We start from the raw sequence: 27,037 nt of genomic DNA, 5'->3' as shown, positions 1-27,037 counted from the left end.
CCCTTTCTCAGTTTCAACAAACTCTATGCCAAGGAAGTAGTTTAGTTTTCCTAAATCACTTATTTCAAGCTCACTCAGCATGTGCATTTTGAAATTCTGAATAGGCACTTCATTGCTTCCAATAACCAACTTATCATCTACATATAGACACTATTAGTCTTTCAACTCTCCCCTCTCTTTGACTGTTCTGCACATAGACACCATGTTCTGAAACACACCTCTCAAAACCAACGTTGTCCATGAATTGATCAATCCTTTGATTTCAGGCTCTAGGGGCCTGTTTTAGCCCATACAAGGCTTTCTTCAACCTATATACCATTCTCTATTGCACCTCAACTTCGAACCACTAGTAAAAAATAGGGTTTTTAAATCGCATATTATGCCTCGATTTTTGAAAACCCGAGACGTATAAAAACGCGGTGGCAGAAATGTAATTTTGGAGACACTATATGCCTCGGTTCTTCTAAACCCGCTTTTTAAAAGAGTATACTGCACCGGTTGGAAATTAAACGAAGTTGTAACACATTTATGCTTCGGTTTTATTGTAACTGAGGCCTATATTTGCCTTGATGGCTGGGTTTGAGGGTTAAAGTTCAAAACTTTATTCACTTTCACTATTCTTCTTCCTGCAAAACCTCTCTGCCCCTCGCCGTTCACCACTGCTTTTTGCTTCGACCACCACGCCACTGCACCACCGCCCCCGTCGTCTCAGTTCCCCCTGCCAGGTGCCCCACTACCGTCGCTGGCTCAACCTCTGGGCGTCGTGGTTTCGCCTATTCTTCATTGTTGCCACTGGTCCTTGCCTCCCCGCCGTCGCCACTACCAAGTCCACCACTGCCGCCGTTGTGGTTTCGCCTGTTCTTCATCGTCCACCAACGTCGCCTGTTCTTCTCATCAACCACCGCCGCCTGTTCTTCTCATCGACCACCACCAACCCCTCCTCCACTCCTCCTCCACTCCTCCTCCATCGCCCCCCTCCTTTGTTTCTGATTGATGCATGTGGTGGGGTTTGTTGGACTCTGAATCGATAAAAGTTTGAAGCTTTGGAGAAGGGAAGTATTTTTGGTGTTAGGTTTTTTTGTTTGATCTTGAACTTTTGTTTTTTGCCGCAACTCTTGGTTAGTCTTGGGTGATTCACCTCTGTAAGGCACCGAGTGAGGCTCTGTTAAAGAAGAATTGAGTGGTTTGGAGCTAGATTGTGAAAAGAAGGTTTTTTTTTTCTTTGGGCTGTTTTTCGGTGATGAAGGGATTGAAGGGGGATTGAAAAGCATCTGGGTTGTTCGATGAACACACGGTAAAGCTCACTTTTTTTTTGGATTTTCGATGAACAATATCTGGGTTGTTCGTTGATGTATTGAACTGGAAGAGCTTTCTAGTTGTTGTCACCACTTGAGGCCTTACGTGGTCGGTGACTGATGCTTCCCTCTGCTGCCCTTTCTCCTCATCCTGTTCTCTCCCAGCAGGATGGGCACCCCGCACAGAACATGTTCGATGAAAGGCTCATGAAGGGAAGGTCCGTGGTGGAAGAACTGATACTGCCTCGGTTCTTAGAACCGAGTCGAATCCTAGATACTGCTTCGGTTAAAGAGAACCGAGCCGAATCCTATTTACCTCGGCTACATATGCCTCGGTTTCAAATCGATGTCTATGGCCGAAAACACCCGATGCTTATTCCTTTAACTATACTAGTGAACCCAAGGGGCTACACTACTTAGACGTTTTCTTCTAGCCTTTCATTTAGGAAAACTATCTTCACATCCAATTGATGTAATGACCAATCAAGCTGATTTGCCAAAGCCACTACAAGTCTCATTGTTTCCATCCTAGCCACATGTGCATACACCTCACCATAATTTATTCCAGCCTTTTGTAGGAATCCCTTTGCAACCAGTCTGGCCTTATATATAACAATATCTCCTTGTGGATTTACTTTAGCTTTGTAAACCCACTTCAGATCTATCAACCTTTTATCTACATGTAGCTTAGCTAGTTCCCAAGTTTGATTTTTCTCAATGGAACCTATTTCCTCTTGCATTGCATTCAGTCACTTATCATCTGAAGCAGCTTGCTCAAAAGTAACAGGTTCAACTTCATCTATAAGTGCATAATGGACAAGAATACCTTCTGAATTTACTGCAGCCTCATAGAACTGATCATAGTCCTTCAGATGTGATGGTAGCTGTGATGTTCTAGAGGATATTCTCAGGTTTCCTCCTTATCAGTAGACTTTTCTCTGCATAGACTTCCAATCCTAAACTTTATCCTCATCAATTATCACATCTATGCTTATAGCTACATGTCTAGTTTCTGAATTGTACAACTTATACCAACTAGTTGCATGATAACAAATTAAAATTCGTGGTACTTCCTTATCATCTAGTTTTCTTCTCAACTGATCTGACACATGTTTGAAGTAAATCGAGCCAAAAACTCTCAAATGCTCTAGATTTGGCTTAATGGTACTTTAGGCTTCCTCTAGAGTAACATTCTTCAACCTTTTAGTAGGTGTTCTATTCGGAATGACATTTTGAAAAATAAACTAACATCGTTTAATGATAGTGTTAAGGTTTTACAAAAAGAAGTTAGCAACCTGGAAGGGAAGATATATATTTTCAAAAAAGAAAATGAAAAACTCATTTCGAAAAATGGAAAGCTTGTGAAAAATACAATCATTGCTAGAGATGTTAAACATATCGAAATTCTCAAACATGAAAATGAACGTTTGAGGGAAATGAATGTCTAGGGCTTATAATCAAAGGATGTAAGAATTCGTCTAACAAACACGGCTTAGGTTTCAATGGCAATAACACTCATAGTACATCAAAGTCAAAACTGATTGTTATGTTCAAAATACTGTTTGTGTTGTAAATTCTGAAGAGAATTAAAATATTTGGTCTTTAGCTCAATTGATTTAAGCTGTCTATACGTTTTGTCTAGGGTTGAGACAAGAAGTGGTTAAAATTCTTGGACCAAAAGTGGTTAAAATACTTGGACCAAAAGTGGTTAAAATACTTGAACTAGAAGTGGTTAGAATACTTGTAAACCAGGAGTGGTTGAACTCGGACTAGTCGTGTTGACTAGGTGAACCAAAAGTGGTAAGAATACTCGTTGTAAACCTGGAGAGGTAAAACTCATGTAATCTTGTTAAAAGATTAATATTTCTTAAGGGAGAATTGAACGTAGTTTAGGTCGAGTGAACTAGTATAAAATTTGTGCTTTACTACTTTACTCTTTGAAACGTTTTCCATTTACGCATTCTACAAAAATCATTGTATAAACATCTCATACAAATTATATCTTTTATAAATCATTAAAGGCTGCTTTGAGAAAGGTTTTCAAAAACACTATTCACCCCACTCTAGTATTTTTCTATAATTTCATTCACAAGATTTTTTGACTCCATTATTGTAGTGACCTTTGGTTGCCAATACCTGTTCAAGGATTTCAAATTTTTTATATTAAGTTTGTTAATATAAAAAAATTTACCTAACTTAGAGAGATGATTTACAATGTGGGTGAATCGCTTATGCAATTTGTAGATGGTTTTTGGAACATCTCATATTCTTCAATAGATGGTTTTTGGAACATCTCATATTCTTCAATTAATGAGTTCTTCCTAGCACACTTCACATCATTTGTTCCTTCATGGGTTATCCTTAAAATTTATAACATTTCCTAAGCACTCGAATGGACAATATATACTATAAAACTCATCAAGGGTTAAGACAGATGAAATTATATTTCTAACCTTAACTTCATATTGAGTCCTTATATTTTTATTTGTAATCTAGTGTGAAACAAAATGACCATTTATAATAGCATCCCAAATGCCTCTATCAACAGTTACTAAAAATATTTGTATTCTTACTTTCTAGAAATGATAATTTTCCACAACAAACAAATGAGGTATGTTAATTGAAGCCCCTCAACAAATATTTGATTTTGTGCAACTATTTTCAAAAAATTTAAATGACTATTAAAGCAAACTCTCATACCAATTGTTAGAATCATACTATGGAATAATTGCGTTTAGAAAAAATCAAGAGGGGGTAAATTAGTTTCTAAAATAAAACTGTTTTTTTTTATTTTTTTTTCCTTTTAATAAACTGAATTTACAACTAAAATTGATTCCTTTTAAATAATAACAAGAAAAATAAAAAGCACAGGAAAGAAAGATTTGCTCAAATAAATTTATATTAGTTTGGATCAAAAGGAACCTACGTCTAGTTGTTAATGTTAATGTCTCTATAGTGGGACTACTCATTCACTAAAATAAACCATAACTTATAATCACGGAGATGAGATTTTAAGTTTAGAAAACACCTCTCTTAAAGACACAATAAAATAAACCATAACTTGTAATCACAGAGATGAGATTTTAAGTTTAGGAAACATTTCTCTTAAAGACACAAGAGAAAACAACATCTTCCTTGAATCACACATGAAACACCTCCTTTGAGTCCCACAAAAATATGAAGACACCTTTCTTGAATTACACAATAAATAAAGAAACATTTTCCTCAAATTTACACAGAATGAATACCTCCTTTGAATTACACAAAAGATAACAACTTCTCCTAATAATAACAACAACATCAATCATACAAGAACTCACTTGGTAAAATTTATCACTTTATCATACTAGATTTTTCAAAGCCTTTCCAATTAATTATTATTAAAGGCCTTAATGAAAAGTAAAATTTTCTCTAGATGCCCCTGTTTGAGTTGTGTCTTTTTACTTTAACCTACTAATTTAAATAAAATATACAAATTACTTAAAATAATTTAATTGTACTTCTTTTGATTTATCTTTATACTATATTAACGTAAATATATTAATAATCGGTATATTTTTGTCTATGTATGTTTTATCTTAAATTAATATTTTCTCAAATATTTTATATTTATATGGAAAAGTTTTAAGAAATTTTAAATATGTAATTAAGTTGTTTTTTTTATGAAAAATATTTTCTTTCGTATTTAAAATTTAATTTAATTTCACAATTTTTATTATATTATCTTGTAAACAAATTAAAAAAGATAAATTTTACTATATTAAAGTATAAAACAGTGATTGTTATTTGTTAAAGATAAAAGAACAGTAGATGTTTAAACGGGTGTAAATACATTTTACTGAAAATATGAAAGACATGCTTATTTTAAAATTAGAAAAGAAAATGATAGTGAGATTGGGCTGCCAAGTAGGTGTAATGTTTTCCAATTTTTTTTCATAAAAAATATAAATTTATTGTAGAGGTATTTAAGCCGAAACAAAATATACTATTAAAAATACAACATTGATTTGTGAAAACACATCACCCACAAGCTGACGCGCAGCAGAGAAGAGCACATATAGTACTGTCTCACATCCAGAAGACTCTTCCTCCTCCGTCAGTAAGCACCATTTCTCTTGCCATATACTTGTGTTGATTTTCCCCTCTGTTACCAAATATGAAAATAATAATCTTAGTCTTAATTTATCATTAATGCATATTATTATTATTATTATTATAAATACCAGAGTGTATATTCAGCTTCCAGATTCAGACTTTCATTTCTGCAGTCATTCATTCACTGCTAAACACTTCTCCAATTAATCATAGTATCCGATTCGCCTTTTCTAATAACCTGCTACCATGGTGGCCGTCGGAGCCTGTCCCTTTCCTACTGTGCTCTTCAGCCCTCTGTCAGTTGGAAAACTGAACTCCAACCAGATCTCGATTGTGACTCCCCGCCTCGCCGTGTCGGCAGACCAGATTCTAGTATCTACAGGAGAAAGCCTCAGTGCGGTGGAGAAAAAGAAAGAGAAGAAAGTTCTAGAAAAGAAGGAGAAGCGACGGATAAACGGTTGGAACGAATATTTGGAACAATCGAAGGAATTGATCAAACCAGACGGTGGACCGCCGCGGTGGTTTTCGCCGTTGGAGTGCGCTTCCCATTTGGACAATTCTCCTCTTCTGCTCTTTTTGCCAGGTCAGTACTTTTCTCTCTCTTAAATATTTTACTATTTTCCTTTTTAGTATTTTTTTCTCTTGCATTTGAATTGTTTTTACTTGTCTGTTTGGTTTAATTAGATGTGTTTTGCTTTTTGCTCCCTCACCTTTTAGTTGCCCCCACTTTTGCTTTGCAAGTTTGCTTTTTTAAATGGCACATTTGTCACACAATCGCACATTTTGTCACACGTGTGTGATACCATCACCGTGTTTCTATCTATGTGATTTTATAATTTAGGAAATGTAATTGGTAGAAATATTATTTGTTGCAGAATATTATTTCTTACATATGTTATATCCAAGCAATGCACGTCCGGGATTTTAAAATTAATAAAATTTCTTTAATTCATGAAAATGTTATATTACATCAATTAAAATAAAATAAAATAAATGCTACAAGATAAAACATATTTTTCGTGGAAATATAAATTATCTATTCTTTTAACACTGGAATAAACTCTATCCAGTTAGAAAAAGGCAATTTTGTGTGAATAAATATATTACTATTCTTCCATATAATTTTTTAACAAGCTAAGAATAACATTATGCTTTTTGTTTTTATTGAATTGAAATCGGATCATTAATTAACAGATGAAACAGTTCGAATTGGATTGAATGTCTGTAGATCCCTGATCTATTATTAACAACATTATATTGATATTTTGCAATTTTTTATAAGTTTTTTATTATAATTATTTATTATTTTTAATTATATAGATTTATAATTTCATCGTTTTAAATATTAAAATGTTATATTGAATGATTTTAAAGTTTAATTTACTTTTTCTAAATTATATATTTTATATTTTACTTTTTAACTATTATTTATATAATAATATTTAAGTAATTAGATGAATGTTTTATTTTTTTATTGTAAAAAACTAAATTGAGTCAATTTATTTTTATTGTATTATAACAAATATATAAACTAAATTATAAAATAAATCAATTTACTAATCTATCAATTATATATCAACTTGTAGAAAGAGTTGATTCAGGTATAAAAATTTTGTTTTACTAAATTTTTAGCTCAACCTGTGTGCAATTCGTACAAGGATCAGGTTATAAAATTTTTATTTTACTAAATTTTTAGGTCAACCTGTGCACAATTTATACAAGCAGGATAGTTTTCATAAAAATGTATTTAAGTTGACATAGATGATTGGGTATTTATATCTTATATACATTTTTTGAACACAGAGGAAACGGAGGATGCTCTGACAGAAAATATCAATGATTAATTATGACTTAGTTTACTTTTTATATTTTGTAAAGATAATTGCTCACTTTAAAAATTTGAATAAAAATTATATATTTCAAAAGAAAAGGTAAAAAAATTAAAAAATATTAATTTTCTTTAAAAATATTAAAAAATATTAATTTTCTTTAAAAATATTAAAAAATATTAATTTTCTTTAAAAATATTGTGTCACTAGACTACTACGTCACCTTGGGAAAACACGACACAGATAGCACCTCCTATTACTGTTTTAGATTTTCCTTTTACGGAACTGTCCTCTAACACTTCTGGTAATACCATTCCGAAAGCATATTTATGGACTCTGAATTTTGGTAACCTCAACTTTACCATTTCAAAACACCACCACGGCCACGAGCTCCAGTATCTGTTGCCGACCTCAGTGGCTTCCAAACACCATCACAAGTTCCACCACCCTGACTGGAATAATTCCCTTCCAAGTTTCAGTTACTGGAACAACACAATCTTTCATGGAAGACAATGTTTTAAATAAAAATTGAAGGGCTAAAACTGGAATTACGCAATTTTTTTTTTTATAGACAGTGTAATGACCTCCTTGCACTTTGTGATAAGGTTTTACTTTTCTGACTAGCTGCTGCTATTCCACTGGTTTATATTAAATAAAGGTAACATGATCTGATCAAGACTTCAAAGGACTGGACAAAAATAAATATAGCCTCGAAAGGTGTACATGAAGGGATGTAAGACTAAATCACATGTTCACTCTTCCTGAATTAAGTTAAAGGCTAATTAACTCCCTTTGATTAATTTTATGATGATTGAAAAACTTTACTACTTTAAGTAGGTTGAGTTATTGCATTTTAAAATACAAAAGATTTATATATTTTACAAAATTTTAAATTAGAAATCATAATTTCAAATGTCAAATGTACTATAAATAATTTTTATAATAAATAAATGCCCAAAAAATTAAAGATTACATGAGAGAACACTATATAATTTAAATTAAAAGAACATATCAACCCCTGATAGTATAGGTGGAGCTCACTTATATTTCAAAAAGTATAAAATCCTGTTTAATTTTAAAATCGTGTTTTAAAATTCAACTTACGAATTTTTTAAATTTATTTAAATGTTTTGAAAAACTGTCTTCAAGGTACAAATACATTACTCTTTAGCTCTTTTTATCTTACTAAAAATGACCAAGTTAAAGCCTAAATTTCATGAGGTGGACCTAAGTAAGTGACGGACTCCTTGACATTAGGATGAAAGAAAACAAAATATGATGAAAAATACTTGTGAAGATGCAATATGTGATCTGGTTTCTTTATTTATTTCTGATTTGGTGTAAACTGCTTCCCTTGCTGCTTTTATCTCTACCTAATTGCAAATCATGTCGTCTTTTTGTAAGCTCTAATAGTTTATTTTGGCTATTTCTTTTTAATTGAAAGTCTTGTGGTCAACGAAATTATAAAATTTACTGCTGTAACATGATTTCTTTCAGTTATACTGTTTACAACTTTTCCTTTCAAATAGCAAGGGAGGATTAACCTTGACATTTGAAATGTAGTTTACACTTCTCATTTATCTTAATTATATAAATTGTTTTAACCTTAAATTATTCATATTTCTTTCACTTTGTTCTCTAACAAAAGAAAAAAAAAAGAGAATTGAATTTGCATAGTATAAAAAGTTTGGATTAGCTCTTGTAATAAAAAATATAAGGGTGTAATTTTTCTATATTTTTATAAAATTACTGTTAATAATTTATGAACATAATTTGCAGCTATTTAGTAAGTTTTAGTTGTTTCTGGAAAATTGTCATCGAACTATCTATTTTATATTTAAAAATATTACTAAAATCACAGACATTCTTTATATTCAACTTCTAATATACAACTTTAAAAAATTAGTTTATTTTTTTGTAGTATGTAACTTATTTTCAATTTTCAATCTATGCTTCTACATCTAATTGAGATCTTATTTTCCTTGAGTAATTATCTTTTGTTCTAGTCCTTCTCTGATGGTTTATTTTATTTTCACTTCAAGTCTTTGTGGATGTAATGTTAGAATTTATGTCATCCATAGTAGAGATTATGATAATAAGCTATTAAGCTCTCAAACACCATTTTGAATCATTCCAATAAAGTTTATTGGACCTATCAAGTTCTCCGTGCATGCATGTGTTACAAAAGCTAGTGCTTAATATTATAAGTTATTTAGTGATTGCTTCAAAAGAAATAATGTGTTTTATGTTTTAATTTTTATCTATCAAACATCTAATTATTTATAGTTATAGTTCTTATTTTTCGGATTTAGAAGTGTCATGATATTTTTTTTACAGAATTATTTGATATATTTTATTATTTAATATATATATATATATATATATATATATATATATATATATATATATATATATATATATATATATAATGAGATATAACTATGTTTTATGCACACTTTATGTCTATATTTTTAAATTATAATGTCCATGCGTTAATGTCATGATTTCATACAAGGTTACTCATAAACTTGTGTAAAGCATTCCAATTTTTTCAGGGATCGATGGGGTGGGACTTGGACTTATTTCACATCATCAGAAGCTGGGAAGGTTTGTGTTCATTTAATGTTAAGGCCTAATTGCACGCACCAAATTGTCATTTTAGGAATGCACTTTTTAGGTGATAAGATGAATTTGAAGGAAAAGTTTATTAATTGATATGTGAGAAATACTCTTTTCGTTTCTTTTTCTTCAACGAAGGATTTTTGATATATGGTGCTTGCATATTCCGGTCGCGGATCGAACATCATTTACAGGTACACTTTTTTCCTCTGTACCTCATTATACTATTCCGTGCTCAAATTGAACTCTCTGGCTCTAACCATAAGTTTTTTCTGCTGTTTCTGCCGTACTTTCGGAAGATGCTTGAGAGTATGTTGGTTGTGTTGAAAATATGATTTTTTTAGAAATAATGATGTATTATAATTTATGTTATGTATACTTCCCTCTTGCAGACATTGTGAAAATAGTCGAGAGAACAGTTAAGTCAGAATATCAACGGTCACCTAACAGACCCATATATCTTGTTGGAGAATCTTTAGGAGCATGCGTTGCGCTGGCTGTTGCAGCTCTTAATCCTGATATTGATCTTGTACTAATTTTGGCAAACCCAGGTAGCTTTAATTAACGTAGATAAGGTTTATTCTCTTGGATTTTATTTTTCAGCACCATAAACATGAGTTCAAGAAAGATTTTAACTTTAGAGAATCTCTAGTAGCCGCTATGAACTACTAATTCAAAGTTGTATAAGTACTAAAGATGGACAAAACTTGATCTCACCTTCCCCACCCAATTTGGCAGCTACTTCATTCAGCAGGTCAAACTTGCAACTTCTAACACCATTATTGGAAGCTTTACCTGATCCACTCTCCCCTGGCCTGCCTAACATTCTCAGAACGATGGCAGGTTTGTCTATCTTTTTATGAAGGCTGTGCTTTTTTTCTTTCTTTATGCACTATTTTCCAATGATTAATGTCTTGAAATACTTGCGTCGTTCCGCAACCCAACAAAATCTGTGTATCCTTATTTTAAGAAAATAAATCTTATTTTGTGCAGCTTCTAAGAAAACTTTTGAAAAATACGCTATTTTTTCCCTCTGATAAAAGCTACCCTAAACATGGACTACATGTAAGACAATGCACTATATATAAGATAATAAATGCTATAAGAAAAAGAAACTACTCTTGAAACAAAACCTGATGCTGGGAACCTATGAAAGATTCCATTTGTAGGTTGTTTATATTATCAGGCAGTTATCTAAGTCTCAGCAGTGAGTAATTTTTGCTTAGTCAGTTATAGGTCTCTGCTTTCTTCAATGGTTCAAATCGTAAACATAATTCCATTCTATGTTTTTCTCCTCGAATTTTTCAATGAGAAATATCCATGCGTTTCGTGTCATATACGTATAATTTCGTATTATTTCCATGTATCTTTTGTAGCATATGTGTTCCCTTGTTTTATGTCCGACTCGGTGGATCTATTACATTTTCGTCCTTGACCATATAAATGTTTCAAGTCTTTGAATCTTTGTCATTTCCCCCCTTCTACCCCTTTCATGATTTGATATTTAATTGGTGCCTAGTAAAACGGGATTTTCCCATTTTTGTTGCTTATGCTTATATTCCCTGAATTTTCCTGAATCATAGTTCATTAGATAATTAAAATATTAAATCATCAGGTACTTGCATCAATTTCATAAGGTAAGTTTTCTAGTTATTGATCCTTACATACTGAAAATATCTATTATAATTCATGGATCAAGGATATACTACCTTTCTTTTACCAAAGAAAGTGATGCCATTTTCCATTTATGTCATCAACATTTCTGGTAACATTAGGTGAATCTCTGAGGAGGATGTTGGATAATGTGGTCCAAGGGCTTCCTCTACAAAATACGACTAAAGAGCTAGTGAAGGATTTAACTACTTTCTCATTATCTTTGCCTGTAAGGTTCATTTGGTTTCGTTCAAAAAATAGAGTTTTATTTTTGGTGCTTTTTGTTTATGCTTTGAATAAGTAAGCACTATGAGAAAAAAAGGACAAATTGGCAATGCATGAGGCATATTCTAGAAGAAATATGAAATGAAAATTGGATAGCTTATTTTGTTTCTTTCTTGCAAAAAAACTTCTTAAAAGTGGAATATGCTGGACTTTTGAAGGGCGTGGATTGACATGACTGAATTTTCTTTACTTTAGCTTCTTGCCGTTAAGGTTGGTTTTTGAGCTTTCTCATCATTTACCTTTAATATTGAAAATCTTTTATTGATTAATTCTCAGGTTCTTGCTGACATATTACCAAAAGAAACACTTGAGTGGAAACTACAGATGCTTAAGTCAGCTTCTGCTTACGCCCAATCACGCCTTTATGCTATCAAGGCTCAGACTTTGATTCTTTGCAGGTTCATTCTCTTTGCCGTTGTGCATACTTTGACTGTGAAAACAAGGACTAATAAGTGTTTCATTAATTTGGTTAAAAAAAGTATTTCATTAACTTTTCAAATCCCACTGGAGGTGAATTACATCATACAGTTAGACTCAATGTAGGGAATCTGTAAAGGGAAGAATCTCATAATCTATAAACCAGATCCTGATCAGTTGCTATGGGTAAACTTAGAGAACAAATGAAAGATAAAAGCTTAAATGGTCAAAATAAATGTTTTTATCTGAAAACAAAATTAAATTATTATGAACATTAAATTATCATGAACCTAGTGGGATTTCCCATTACTAATAGCAATTCTTTCTATCAAATTTATGTTCTTGTTGAATTGAATAATGAATTTCCTGAGCGGATGGTAACTGTATGAAGTGAATTGAATTTTAATAATTAATCTCACTGAATTTCCTGACTGAATTGAATAATTAATCTCACTGAATATCTGATGCACCCAGCATATTTTCAAGTGTATGAAGTGAAACTTACTTTGTGATTTGCCCTTCTAGTGGAAATGATCAGTTACTACCTAGTCATCAGGAAGGGGAAAGATTACTCAATTTACTGCCTAAATCTAAATGCGAGCTTCGTAAATTTGATGACAGTGGCCATTTCCTATTCCTGGTATGGATTTCTCCATTTATACATTTCTTCAAGCCTGTGTGCTTGTCTTTGCATTCAGGCATGCATCAGGATTCTTTACATCTGGTGGGAGAAAAACGATATTAAACCCTAATATTTAACTGTGTCCACCACTGCTAGCAGGAAGGTAGCGTTGACCTGGTAACGATAATCAAGGGCACTTCATACTACCGCCGTGGCAAGTATCATGACTATGCATCAGATTTTATACCGCCAACACCTGATGAAGCCAGAAAAATAATAGAATCGAACAGGTAAAAACAAGAGGATTAATTTGAGCATACAAACCATCAATTAAGAACCACAAGAGACTTGGTAGTATATATTGTAAAGATAGTAGATTGAAAGGAGAGCTCAGCCGTGATCCGTTGCTAGATAAGTAGATATCAATAACTATATATGTGTATCTATCTGGCAATTTAGCTTTTCTCGGTTTGATTGTCTGATTGTAGTGTAACCAAACTAGTTATAACCTTGACACGTTTCACTTTTAATGTTTCCAGTTTGTTTAACCTTGTCGCAAGTGCTGTAATGCTCTCAACCTTGGAGGACGGGACGATTGTAAAAGGCCTTGCTGGAATTCCCTTAGAGGGGCCTGTTTTGTTTGTTGGGTACCACATGCTCCTCGGATTAGAAAAAATTCCCCTGGTTTCTCGAATTTTTTTGGAAAGAAATATACTTATACGTGGGATAGCTCATCCCATGATGTTTATGAGATCTAATACTGGAAAAATGCCAGAGATATCTTCTTATGACAACTTCAGAATTATGGGTGCTGTCCCTGTAGCACCAGCTAACTTCTTCAAGCTTTTTTCTTCTAAAGCCCATATGCTATTATATCCTGGAGGGATGCGCGAGGCGCTTCATAGGAAGGTAAAGCCTTTTATCTTTCACATGGAACTAGGATTTACTCGTTTGACTACTTCTAAGGTCTTTAACTTGTTTATACCATTTGGGACATGAATGCAAAATGCTAGGTCATATATTTTTAAAGGTGCATATGAAACTTGCACGAATTATCAGATGTCACTATATTCATTTAAGTAAAAAAAGAGAAAAGGGAAATTGAATGAAGTCTAGTGGATTGTTGACATGCTGGAAAAGTATTTGTGTTCCATATACTCCAGGTTATTTCCACGTAAGCAAAAACACATACTTCCAAGTCTTACTTTCCCTATATCATCATAAAATTACTCCACTAGTTTTACTGTGAGGTGATATATAGTACTCTTCTAAGAGTTTTTATTCAAATGCTTGGCATTCATTTTCCCAATGTTGTATGACAAGTGCGTTGTTCTGAGGTTGAACAGTGTTGAAGTATAAGAAGTTGGGCTATCTTTCAAGGTTCAAACAAATAAGGCATTAAAAATGAAAGGATATGCGAATTTTATCATTCTCATGTCTGTTCCCATTTGGAAACAATTTTATGTGAGAAATAATCTCTTTTTCAAGAGGCCTGCCAGGAAGCTGCTAAAGGGGGGAAAATGTGATATATTTTGGTTTGGATATATTTGTTAGGATATATTTGTTAGGAATCTAAGTGTGAATATAAGTCTCATTTATTTATTTATATATATATATATATATATATATATATATAAAAGGAAGATGACCCATAAACTTATTGTTTTAATGTTTTAGGTTAAAAATAGTATCAATTCTTTATATAATAAGCTGATGTCTCATTGTTATTGTCTCTTTTTGGTAAGTCCACTTCAAAGGACCCATATATATATATATATATATATATATAAATAAAAGGAAGATGACCCATAAACTTATTGTCTTAAGGTTTTAGGTTAAAAGTAGTATCAATTCTTTATACAGTAAGCTCATGTCTCATTGTTATTGTCTCTTTTTGGTGAAGTCCACTTCAAAGGACCCATCAATATTTTAGGCTCGCTTTATCTGTGTTAATGCTTAGAAATATACCGACTTGTTTAAAGTCTCCAGCATTGTAATAATTCTCAGGGTGAAGAATACAAGTTATTCTGGCCTGAACAATCTGAGTTTGTCAGGATGGCGGCAAGATTTGGAGCCAAAATTGTACCATTTGGAGCAGTTGGAGAAGATGACCTTGGCCAAGTAAGTGTTGGTCTTTTTCTGAACCAATCCTTTTCCTTTACGAAGTGCTTAAAACTGCTTGCATCAGTGAAATCGTGATCTACTGTTTTTCAGGAAAACAAAATTCTACTGAACTTCTCATATCTACAAACTTCTCTCTGTAAAATTTAGGATTTAATCTTGGTTCACTCTGAGTGAAATGTGTTCTTTTCACTGTCATCCAAGTCTTACCATATCGCTAATGAATTTTAAGTTTGCAAGTAGTTATTAGCATATACATCTCATGTTAATACCACTTCGCTAAAGGTTAGCTACGGACTAAAGTAACATAACACTATTATTCTTATGCATGAATGTGCACATCTTTAAATTTCATTTTCCCGTGATATGTGGATATGCCTTGGACCTGGAATTACCATAACACATCATGTCACATTGGCCTTTACAGGTAGTATTTGATTATGATGACTTGGTGAAGATTCCGTACTTTAGGACTGAAATAGAAAGTCTCACAAGTGAGGTTACGCAATTGAGGTATCTTGTTTGTTGTGTGTTTTACCATATTAAACACTGATACATACATCCTCGTTGTCCTTTCCATCTGCTGTATATGTATACACATACGTCATTATATTAATATATCCCTTACAAATTGGAAATCTAGGGGTGATGTTGGTGGTGAGGTGGCAAATCAGCAAGTGCATATGCCGTTGATTTTGCCTAAAGTTCCAGGGCGGTTCTACTATTATTTTGGAAAACCATTTGAAACGAAAGGTAGGCCTAGTTCATATTTACATCTCGGAATGTCCATGACATGCTTTTTACCTTTAATTAATGAGATATTATTTGACAGGGAGGAAACAAGAACTCAGAGATAAGGAGAAAGCTCATGAGTTTTATTTACAAGTGAAATCCGAGGTAGAGAGATGTATTGCTTATTTGAAGTTGAAAAGAGAAAGCGATCCCTATAGAAGTATAGGACCTCGGCTGTTATACCAAGTTACTCATGGTTTTGAATCTGAAGTTCCAACATTTGAAATTTGATTGTCCTGCACCCATAAAAAGGTAATTTTATAATTGGTTTAGACAGGGCATTGCATTCCTTGGGTTGGAAGCAAACTTTGTATATTGCCAGTAGTTTCAGTAATTGTTTACTGGCCATAAGACACAATTCTCGGAGAAACATTGTAGTAGTACATTTTTTTCAAAGTTTAAATCAATAAGTGATAATTGCTAATAGCTAGTGATTGGAAAAGGATAACAACTAGTCAAGTTTTATTTAAAAGGCATTTTTTTTTTATTTGTGTTGGCTACTGGCAATTGGGTTGAACAACAAAAAGCTCAACAGTCTTCATGGAAGTATGGACAAAAAGTGAGCAACGAAGAGTAAACAAAACTGGATGGAGCTCAGGTTCAAGAAGTCTTCAAGCCGATTTGCAACAGTTTCTTTCCTTAATCTCCATGACTTTCTTCCTGCAACCCCATAAGATTTATTTTCCATTGTCTCTGAATTGTAGAATTTGAAAACCATTTCTTATTAGAAAAATAGTTTTTAAGTATACAATTCAAAAGTCAAAAGTAACTTCTGGATCCAGAAGACCAAAGAACTTTTTTTTCTCAAAAGCTTGATTTTTAATTACATAATCTGAATGTCATTTGGCTTTTTGGATTCCACTATTTGAAATTCATTTTTCATTTCTAGATTGTGCAATCCAAATTTTTTTAAAGAGAAAAAATTGACTTTCAGATTGTATAATCTACAAAGGGCAAAATGGACAAAAATTTATGGGTTGTAGGAAGAAAGATATGGTTGCATGTTTTCCACTTACACTTTTCCTTCCCATAATTTTTACTTATATCCTACTATATTTTTAAAAAACCATTTGAGCTTTTGTCAAAGTAACTTAGATTATCTATTCTAGAAACCTTTTAAAATAAAGTTGTGTTTGTATGGATGAAGTTAGTATTGGGAGTAAGAAGAAAAAGGTCTCCTCTCGGTCTTGGTCGTGAGGAGAATTATGGGCCCATTGGTTTGTAACAATTGACTTTCTTCTTCAACCTCAAACTTTATATTTATATTTATATATATATATATATATATATATATATATATATATATATATATATATATATATATATATATATATATATATATATATATATATATATATATATATATAAAATATTAGAAAGGTAATGTAACGAATTTTAAAATTTTATTAATAAATCCGATAAATTTAGAAATTTATTGAATTTTAAAATTTAATTTAGAAAATTCATCGAATTTTGAATTTTGATTTAGTCATTGAATTTAAATTTGATTAATTTATCTTTTGAATTTTGAAATTTAATTACACGTTCTTTTGGATTTCAAAATTTAAGTTGAATTTTTTTTAAATTTGTCTTGGTTGTTTTGTTTTATGAATTTCTTGATTTTAATTAGAAGTATTGGTCACATTTTTGACATGGAGAGATCACTAAAGACTTGTGGCACAATTGAAGAAAAATTTAAGAACTAAAGTTTTCACTAAAGTGAATGTTTGATTTTCCTACTTTAATCAATAAATGTCATATTTATGAAGCAAGTGAAAGAAAGTAGACATAAGGGGGAAAGGATCCCTAAAGCAATAAAAGTGATATATAAGGGCGAAAGGATCACTAAAGCAATAAAAGTGATATTAAGGGCACTTTAAGAAGTTGTATCATAACCTATAAACTTTCTTATAAGTGGAATAGTCATTCACAACTCTGATTTATTAAAGTGTGTTTTTGATGTGGAAGGTCACATATAAAGAATGATTGTACGTGATAACAATGTGGAAGGTCACATATAAAGAATGATTATACATAATAACTTAGATGTTTTTGTTGATGAAAGCTAGGGTTCTCAATTAATTTTTGTTGATCCAAGTTGTAGAAGACCATCAACGCCTAAATCAAGCCTATCTTAAAAGGAAACAATGAAGTGAAATTGAAGATTCAAAGAAAGGTGTTTAATATTAATTGACCACATAATAGTCATTTAAAACTTTATGAAAACTTTTGTTTAATATTGATTAACAATGGAATTCAAGAACATGTTGTTACTGAACACACACGTTTTAATCGATTGAAATAACCAAATAATTGATTAAAATTATGATTGATTACTTAATTATTTTTGTGAAGCAAGTTGTGTAAAACATTATCAATTTATTTTATCAAAGATTGATCAAGATTATATTAGAATGTTAGATTAATTGATTATTCATTCAATAACATTTAAGTTTGTCACGTGATTCACCTTATTAAATTTCTTAATACAAAGATGAAGAAATTACAAATTGATAAAAACTAGAATAACACTACAAAAGAAATTTTATACTTTTTCACTCATAAGAGCTACATCTAGTTTAGCCAAACCAACTTGAGCTTGGCTAACAACTATATCAAGAAATTACAAGAGTTCTTTACATACAAATTTTGGAAAAACTTATAAGAAGAAGCATACCTAACAACAAGACACACTTTTGCAGACGACGAATCACACCAAATACACGAAACAACACACAAAACACATGATTAACAAAGCCTGGAGGATTAACTCTCCCTAGCTAATTAATAGATCTTTATCTAAGATCAAGATGTTGACAATCATAGCTCCACAACTCCTTGAACCAATACACATTAATTCAACACCTCTGACTTTCTCTTGAAAAGTGTTTGATTATTTTGTAAAAAGCTTTTTCAGAATAGGATTTACTTTTCAAATAGAAAAAAGTTTTAAATATATAGCCTATGCTAACTGACGTATTATGTCGATTAAAAATAACGATCAATTGGTTGATTTCACTTAACATAGTGAAATAAACTAATTATTAGTTATTTTAGCTAATTTGATACGTTAATCACATATCTATGTATATAAGACATTTAACCTGCGAAACACTCTTTTTAACATATTAAATAACTCCTAGCACAAGCTACAAAAGCTAAACTAAGAAAGGACATGATTATAAACATCATCAAATTCTTCAAGCTTCAATGATTCCCATAGACTACTAGAATAATGTTAGAAAAATAATGAATTGAAGAAGATGTTTTGATGATGCCCAAATCAAGTTACAAGCATTCAAATGGAAGAAGATCAATTGAAGACTTGTATTGTATTGAAAAACTTTTGTAATAAGTGTAAAAATATAATACATGAAGTATTTAGTAGTTTTTTATTCCATGTATCATTCATGAGTGAAATTGTAAAAAGAATAAAAACGTACTGGAATAATCGATTATAACTAATGCTAATCGGTTAGTGTTAATCGATTAACACAAGAAATAATTGATTATTACAGCAAGGTCTGAAAACTCAAAATGACTTTGGAATAAGGTTTAAATGCTTACTTCGTCCCCATGTTAAGAGGTGAATTTCTGTTTAGTACCCGGTTTTAAAAATAAAACATTGGGTCCCTATGTTATGAAAAATGTATGAATAAGGTCCTATCCGTTAAGTTTACACTAACGATGTTAACTCCATGCTGATGTGGCATACTTTTTCTCTTCTCTCCTCTGTAGTCCAGCTTTTTATCTCTCCAATTAAGCTTTTTCTCTCTCTTTCATATTAATGGTTTCCAATTTCTTTTTCTCTCTCTTTAGAGCAATTAATTCCTACCAATTGGTTTCCTTCCACCCTGAGTCTAGCAATACTAGAGCAATTCTTTAAGCTTCTCGGCACTGGACTCGTGAAACGATTGCCATAAACATTGAAGAACTGTAGCCAACCAGCAGAGCAAATTTGAGGAAGTAAATGGCCCGTGAAATCATTCTCAGCTAGTAACAAGGATTTCCTGTTGGTAATGTTATTCAAGCCTAGTGGAATGTTGCCATTAAGTTTGTTACTGGACAATTCCAAAATGATGAGCTTTTTCAAATTTCCAATTGTATCAGGAATTGGTCCAGAGAGTTTGTTTGCTTGGAGACTAAGGGCATCCGAATTGATCAAATTACCTATAGAGGAAGGAATTGATCTAGAAAGATTATTAAAGCCTAAATACAACATGGTGAGCTTTGTCAAGTTTCCAATGGTGAAAGGAATGAGACCGAAAAATTGATTGATATCAAGTCCAAGTTGCTCTAAATTTGCCAGATTTTCTATGGAAGTTGGGATTGATCTAGAAAGATTATTGGCATCAAGGAAGAGCAAGGTCAAGTTAGACTTGCTCCACATGGAGGATGGGATATTCCCAGATATTAGGGAGTTATTAGAAAGGTAAAGTTGATTTAAACTGCTTATGTTACCTATTGTTTCAGGGATGGTACCGGAAAAAAGAGTTTCTTGACAAATCAATAAGTTCAAGGTTTGTCAACATTCCAATTTCTTGAGGAATGGAACCAAAAAGGTTACAATCTCCCATACCCAGATACTGCAACTTGTGCAACTTTCCAATCCTAGGAGGAATGATGCTGGAAAAATTGTTGCCACCTAAATCTAGAAATGATAGATTGGACAAGTTTCCTATGGAATTAGAAAGCTCTCCACTTAGGTGACACAAGGAAAGATCAAGACTATGTAAACTCCCCAGTGTCCACATTTCTTGAGGAGTTTACCGCTTCAACAACCTCTAGCCGACATCGCCGCGTCCTCAAGGAATCCGGTGACTTCGCTGTTGTTGAAGAGTCTCCGATCGACATTCACCCAGCAGTCAAAAGCACCATCGAAAGCGCCTTTTGCATGCGAGAAAATCGCAACGCTACGACACCGACGAAGGGTCTCCATCATCGCCGAGGAGGGTTTCCGTTAGCATCACAATCGAGATCGCCACAACACTACCGCTCCCCCGCCGCATCGCCGCTGGGATTCTTCTCCGTCGTCATTGCACAACCTGCAATCAGAAAACAGCGAGCCCCTATGGCATCCATTGACACCATCCGGAGGTTTCCTGTCAATACAACTCTTGGAGGAAGAAAATTGGAAGGTGTAGATTGGGGATGGAGAAGAAGCAGATCCAGATGAGATTGGAAGAGAGAGAAAAAGTTGAACTTGAGAGAGAAAAAACTGCACAGCAGAGAGGAAAGAAGAGAAAAAGTACGCCACGTTAGCATGAAGTTAACGTCGTTATTGTGAACTTAACGAACATGACCTTATTCATACAATTTTCATAACATAGGGATCCAATGTCTTCATTTTTAAAACCGGGTACTAAACAAAAATTCACCTCTTAACATGGGGACGAAGTAAGCATTTAAGCCTTGGAATAATCGATTACCAGGGGCTGTAATCGATTAGTGTTAATCGATTAGAACTTAAAATAACTTATTATCACTTTTAGCCGTTAGAGTTTTTAGCTGATGGTCTGTTATTTTTTTCCTTTAGTGTGTAATCGATTACCAACCATGGATAATCGATTATTAAAGTCAGAAAGGTTGGAAACGAAAATTAAGAGGTGCTCATTGCTTGAGTGATGGCAACTCCTTTAGGACTTTCCATCCAAAGAAGAAACAACTTAAACTAAGACTAAAAAAAGGGAAGTAGAATAAGGATTTCTAAATTTCTTTCCTTATCTAAGTCTTAGGTGGATTTACTTTGCTAAATAATATTTGTATTGTTTTGTAGGCCTTAAATAAAGATTGAAGACCATGAAAAATCAACCAAAGAAGCTTGGAGAGCCAAAGGAAGCAAAGGAATCAAAGAAGGGATGAAAAAGGGTGTTTTCCGGATTGAAGCTAATAGCTTCCGGATTGGAAATGCATGTAAATTTAGCTTCCAGATTGGAAATCGCGCCCCGCCATCTGCTACTCGCGCCCAGCCAAAACACACCAGAATTTAGCATTTTAAACACGTTTTTAATGTGTTTTATGTGAGACTTGCGGCCGAAGCCCTGAAGCGTCTCAAGAACACTTCCTTTGTATATTGTGGAAGCTTGCAAAGCAAGATTTAGAGCTCTCTCTTAACCTATAAAAGAGAGATGCATTTCCTTTGTAAAATCAACTTTGAAATGATGAAGTCATGCTGTTGAGTTTACTCTAGGCTTATCTTCAGAGTTCAACCTATCTTGTGCTTATTTAGCACTCCTTCCTCTAGCTTCCTTCCCCTTTGGAAGGCCTTCTGAGCTTGAGAAACCTTACACACTCACCAAACCTCACTAAACCATTTCACAAACACTCACCAAACCTCACTAAACCATTTCACAAACACTTGGCGTGCACCAGAAACATCATTCATTTCTCCATTTTGCTGCGTCCATTCTGAATCGTGGAGCACTCTCGCTTGAAGTGTGGAGCCGCTTCTATCATTTGGCATCAAGAGCCAGGTCGTCCACGCGTGTCTACAAGAGCTAAGTTGCTCTTATATTCATTTTTTTCACTTTCGTGTTGTGTTGTTCCAGTTTTGTCACTGTTTTACATTTGTTTTCACTTCTGTTCTTGCTGTAATTCGTGTTTGTTGTGTTGTTCGTTTACTTCCTTCATTCTTTAAGTGTTTGTTGATCATTTTAATGGGTGAACATCCATTGTTTGAGTTCAATTCAGCCTTTAATTTCACTTTCTAGTTTTGTCATAGTCATGTGCCTTATGTGCAGTTTTTCTTTCTCTCGTGATGTCTTGAATCTGTTTTAGCTTAATTTTTGTTTAAATTTGAGTTCAAGTGTATTGATATCCATATATTGATCATGTAAAGCTTTGAACAAGTTTATTTGATGATGTGAAACATGTTCCAAGCAGTGCCAACCAGTATTAATCACTAGAATGCAAAAAGCATAGTTGAGTTCGTCAAAAATCTGGTTTCAAGTGCTGTCACAGTTTTTAATCAATCATTTCACCGTGATTGATATCCTTGCATGTGTTTTAGGTCTTTAAACATCTCCTAGCTAATATTCTGCAGCTAGATCTAGTGAATTAGGACTTCCATAAGCTTTGTTTGTGCTGTCCAGTTTGATTCTAGTGTATATTTTAAATTCTGGTGAAAATTTTGGTTTAAAAGTGCTGCATAATTGGATACAACAGGGGTGATTTGATGAATCTGATTGTTTCAGTGCATTCTTACCATTAGTGCAAGTTTATTTTGTCATTTGGAACCTGTATGCACTAATCATTTGGTCAAATTTAAGCCATTATGCAAAATCACTTCCTAAACAATCAATTTTGCCTAAAATTGGAAGTGAACTAGTGATTTTCTGCTGCAGTGTGTTTCTTGGCTGTTTCAGTGTTTAAACACATCCAAATTGATGATTCAAAGTTGCTCAAAACATCAAATTATGTATCCAAACATGTTTGTGCAAAATCACCCTTTAAACCACCACATTTTGCCTAAAATTGGAAGTAGACCAGTGATTTTCTGATGTAGTCTTTTTCTTTGCTGTTTAAGTGATTGCACACCTTCAAATTGATGATATAAACTTGCTTGAAGCATCACTTGAGCTGTTGAAACACTTCCAAGCATTCTTGGGTTTGAAACCACCATTTTCAAAGTCATTTTCTGGTGCAGTGTGCATTTTAAGTGTTGTTTGACAATTTCCAATCTTTAAAACTCATTTCTGGATTGGCAAGAGCTGGTATGATGTTTCCAAATGGAATTATATGATCAAAACAGTATATAAAATCCATAAAAAGCAAAAGAAAACCATGCAATCCAGTTTTGAACCCCAAAACCGAAAATTCCAAAATCTGCACTTCTTTGGGGACTTTCATCAAACAGTTGTGTTTTAATCAAACACCTTACTGCACTACTTTTGGCTCTTCGTTTTTTATTTTTCTTGCGTGTTTAATCTGATCTAGTGCCTCTCCTAGGTTCCTTTTGTGTCCCTCTATTGATTCAAAGCTTAAAATTATTTGAAATCAACTTGTTTGGCCTCCATTTTGTGCCACAAAGTGTGTTACCCGAAATTCAAATCTGGTGCAGTGCAGATTTTTGCTGTGACTGGTTTGGTGTGTGGCAGGGTGCTGTGACGTTTTGGTGAGACTTCCCAGGTCCAGAATCCTTGCTCCAAGGGGGTAGCATCCTAGGAAGTGGAAGGGTTGCTGAATTGGACAAGGAGGTAGCTCTCAAAGTGACACTTTTGCTCATAAATTCAGCAGAGTTTCAACACTTTGCACCATAATTTTCCACCCAGTTTTGGCCAGAACCAATTCAGATTTTTCCAGCTCTTCATTTTGTAACATTTTAAGCTTTGTTTCAAAGAAACTTACCATTTTGTATCACGGAACCTTTGAGGTTTAATTGTTTTTCCATTTGCAACTTAAAGTGGCTTGGAAAAATGTTTTTCAAGCAATTCCAAGTGCACATTTGAACATTGTAATAGCTTAGTTTCCACTTCTTAGTGTGAAAGTGTGTTAAGGGGCTCAAAGTGTCACTTAAGTGTCACTTGCACTTTCACTTAGGACCGTCTAGCATCTTTCATTTTTTGTTTGCTTTACTTTGTTTGTTTGACTTTTATGTTTTAAGTCTCCGTGATACATAGGAACGCGTTTCATTTAGATAAACCTTCATTTGCTTTCTAGGTGCATTTCATTCTTGCATTCAAAAGCTTTTGAAAGATTTCTACCTAGAAACTAAGGTAAGAAACAACCAAAGACACTCTGGCTAGGAAGGACAAGGTTCTTAAGCTTGTCCATTTGTGACTCACCTCTCCTTCCTGGGAGCTATTTGGTTCATTTTACCTCTAGAATCTTTCTAGAAATCTTTCACAAAAATCTAAAAAGTTTGATGTCTTCTTATACTTCCTATAGGTCTTCTTGTTCATATAGGTCCTCTCGGTCTTCTAATTTTGATAAGCCACTTATTTACAAAGACATTAAAAGAGAACATGACAAAGCTAGAAGGAAGACTTGTTCATTTCATGAATTTGAGAGGATTGAGGATGATTTGTATAAACAAGCTAGGGAAAATATTCCATTATTTGGTGACGATGTTGGTGCATTAACATACCTAGCTTAGGAAAGGGAAATTGATGACATGCATTCATTCATTGCTAGAAAAAGTAAACCTGAATCCTATTTCCATTCTAGCAATAGTGAATCTTATGTCCTTAGTCTCTACACATCTAGATTTGAAATGCATGCAAGAGAGTGGTGGGATGAAAGACAATATCATGTTAGGATAGGTAGAAAGTCTCCCATTCGTGATTGGTATGAATTAAAATCTTGCATGAGAAAAAAGTTTGTGCCTTCAACTATTAAGAGAAACCTACAATTACTGAGAGATTACATTGAAGATGGAAAAACATTTTTTGAAAGTTTAAATGAAAATGATTTCCTTATTAGAGAACTAGAATTTGAAATTAGCCTTAATGGGCTGAAAGCTAAGAAGATAGAGTTGAAGGTTAAGAGACTACAAAAAGAGGTTGAGGAAAAGAGAAGAGAAGAAAAAGAGAGAAAGGAAGAAGAGAGACGAAAAAGAGAGAGAGAAGAAGAAGAGAGAAAGGAAGAAGAAAGACGAAAAGGAGAGAGAGAAGAAAAAGAGAAAAAGAAAGAAGAGAGACTAGAAAGCGAGAGAATAGAAGGCGAAAAACGAAGAGAAGAAGAAAAGAAGAAAGAAGAGCAAAATAAAGATAAGGAGCAATTGCTACTGAAGGAAACTCCTACTCTTACAATAACCATGGAACCTAGAAGGGAAGGTTTCTCATTCTTTACTTCTTTTCCAGTCATTGTGCACTCTTCAACTATTACTTTTTCTTTTAAATCAATTGTCATTCCATATTTTGTGCAATCATTTTCAAAACATGGCCATTCAAATTTTGAGTTAATGTTACCCTTGTGGAAACAATTAACTCAAGATAAAAATCAAATAACTTGTGAATATGGACTTCTCCATTTTCCAAGACTACTTCTAATAAAAATTTTGTTCAAAGGCCTTCATTTTGTCTTCTTATCTTTGCATACATCCTTTTAATCATCCTAATTTTTGCTATCTTTTGTAGATATATTTTTGATCCAGGTGGAAAACAAAAAAAACCACAGTTGTGCTTCTTTCTTTCTTCCCGATTTGAGGACAAATCGTTTTTAAAGAGGGGGGGGAATGATGACAACTCTTTTAGGACTTTCCATCCAAAGAAGAAACAACTTAAACTAAGACTAAAGAAAGGGAAGTAGAATAAGGATTTCTAAAGTTCTTTCCTTATCTAAGTCTTAGATGGATTTACTTTGCTAAATAATATTTGCATTGTTTTGTAGGCCTTAAATAAAGATTGAAGATCATGAAAAATCAACCAAAGAAGCTTAGAGAGCCAAAGGAAGCAAAGGAATCAAAGAAGGGATGAAAAAGGGTGTTTTCCGGATTGAAGCTAATAGCTTCTGGATTGGAAATGCATGTAAATTTAGCTTCCGGATCGGAAATCGTGCCCAGCCATCTGCTACTCGCGCCCAGCCAAAACGCACCAAAATTCAGCATTTTAAACACGTTTTTAATGTGTTTTCTGTGAGACTTGCGGCCCAAGCTCTGAAGCGTCTCAAGCACACTTCCTTTGTATATTGTAGAAGCTTGCAAAGCAAGATTTAGAGCTCTCTCTTCACCTATAAAAGAGAGATGCATCTCCTTTGTAAAATCAACTTTGAAATGATAAAGACATGTTGTTGAGTTTACTCCAGGCTTATCTTTAGAGTTTAACCTATCTTGTGGTTATTTAGCACTCTTTCCTCTAGCTTCCTTCCCCTTTGAAAGGCCTTCTGAGCTGGAGAAACCTTACATACTCACCAAACCTCCACTGAACCATTTCACAAACACTTGGCGTGCACCAGAAACATCCTTCATTTCTCCATTCCACTACGTCCATTCTGAATCCTGGAGCACTCTCGCTTGAAGTGTGGAGGTACTTCCATCATTGAGTCTATAAATAGACTCTCATTTCTCATTCTTGGACACACAAAACACTAAACATATTGTGAACTCTTTGAATCACTTGAGAAAGCTAGAGATCTTACAAAACTCTCTAAAGGCTTGAGAAACTTGATGTAGAGCGATCGAGTGTTGCTGCTGTTTTTGAGGAAAAGTCAGTCATCCTTTGTGTGTTGAAGGAAGTGTTCTGAAGAAGCAACCATCCTTTTGGATCAAAGGAGGTGTGCATCCCTTGTGGTGTAAGGAGAAGTGAGTCTCATCTCTTGTGCGTCAAGAGAGATGTTTCTAAACCTTTAAACTCGTATCTGTATGATTGTAA

The 27,037-nt window shown here is 33.4% G+C and overlaps 1 protein-coding gene across 7 annotated transcripts; it reads left to right on the top strand.

Annotated features, from left to right (window-relative positions):
* Nucleotides 1-5,261: 5,261 nt before the first annotated feature.
* LOC108329602 (phytyl ester synthase 2, chloroplastic) lies at nt 5,262-16,156 on the top strand. 7 transcript variants are annotated; one of them, XM_052873398.1, is made up of 15 exons: nt 5,262-5,394; nt 5,564-5,973; nt 9,775-9,826; nt 9,977-10,032; nt 10,231-10,389; nt 10,577-10,681; nt 11,614-11,720; nt 12,053-12,174; nt 12,719-12,833; nt 12,975-13,105; nt 13,355-13,724; nt 14,805-14,936; nt 15,364-15,449; nt 15,580-15,689; nt 15,769-16,156. In XM_052873398.1, the coding sequence occupies exons 2-15, from the start codon at nt 5,637-5,639 to the stop codon at nt 15,957-15,959; spliced, it is 2,073 nt and encodes a 690-aa protein (XP_052729358.1). In that variant the 5' UTR covers nt 5,262-5,394; nt 5,564-5,636; the 3' UTR covers nt 15,960-16,156. The 7 variants fall into 7 exon arrangements, with proteins under 7 accessions (XP_052729358.1, XP_017419376.1, XP_052729356.1 ...); XM_017563887.2 differs by having other exon boundaries at nt 5,287-5,394; nt 5,522-5,973; nt 14,823-14,936; XM_052873396.1 differs by having other exon boundaries at nt 5,287-5,394; nt 5,522-5,973.
* The last annotated feature ends 10,881 nt before the right edge of the window (nt 16,157-27,037 follow it).

Source organism: Vigna angularis, chromosome 2 (genome assembly GCF_016808095.1).
Source record: "Vigna angularis cultivar LongXiaoDou No.4 chromosome 2, ASM1680809v1, whole genome shotgun sequence".
NCBI lineage: Eukaryota > Viridiplantae > Streptophyta > Magnoliopsida > Fabales > Fabaceae > Vigna > Vigna angularis.
Note: the sequence above shows the minus strand (reverse complement) of the source record. Positions and strands in the feature narration are given on the sequence as shown.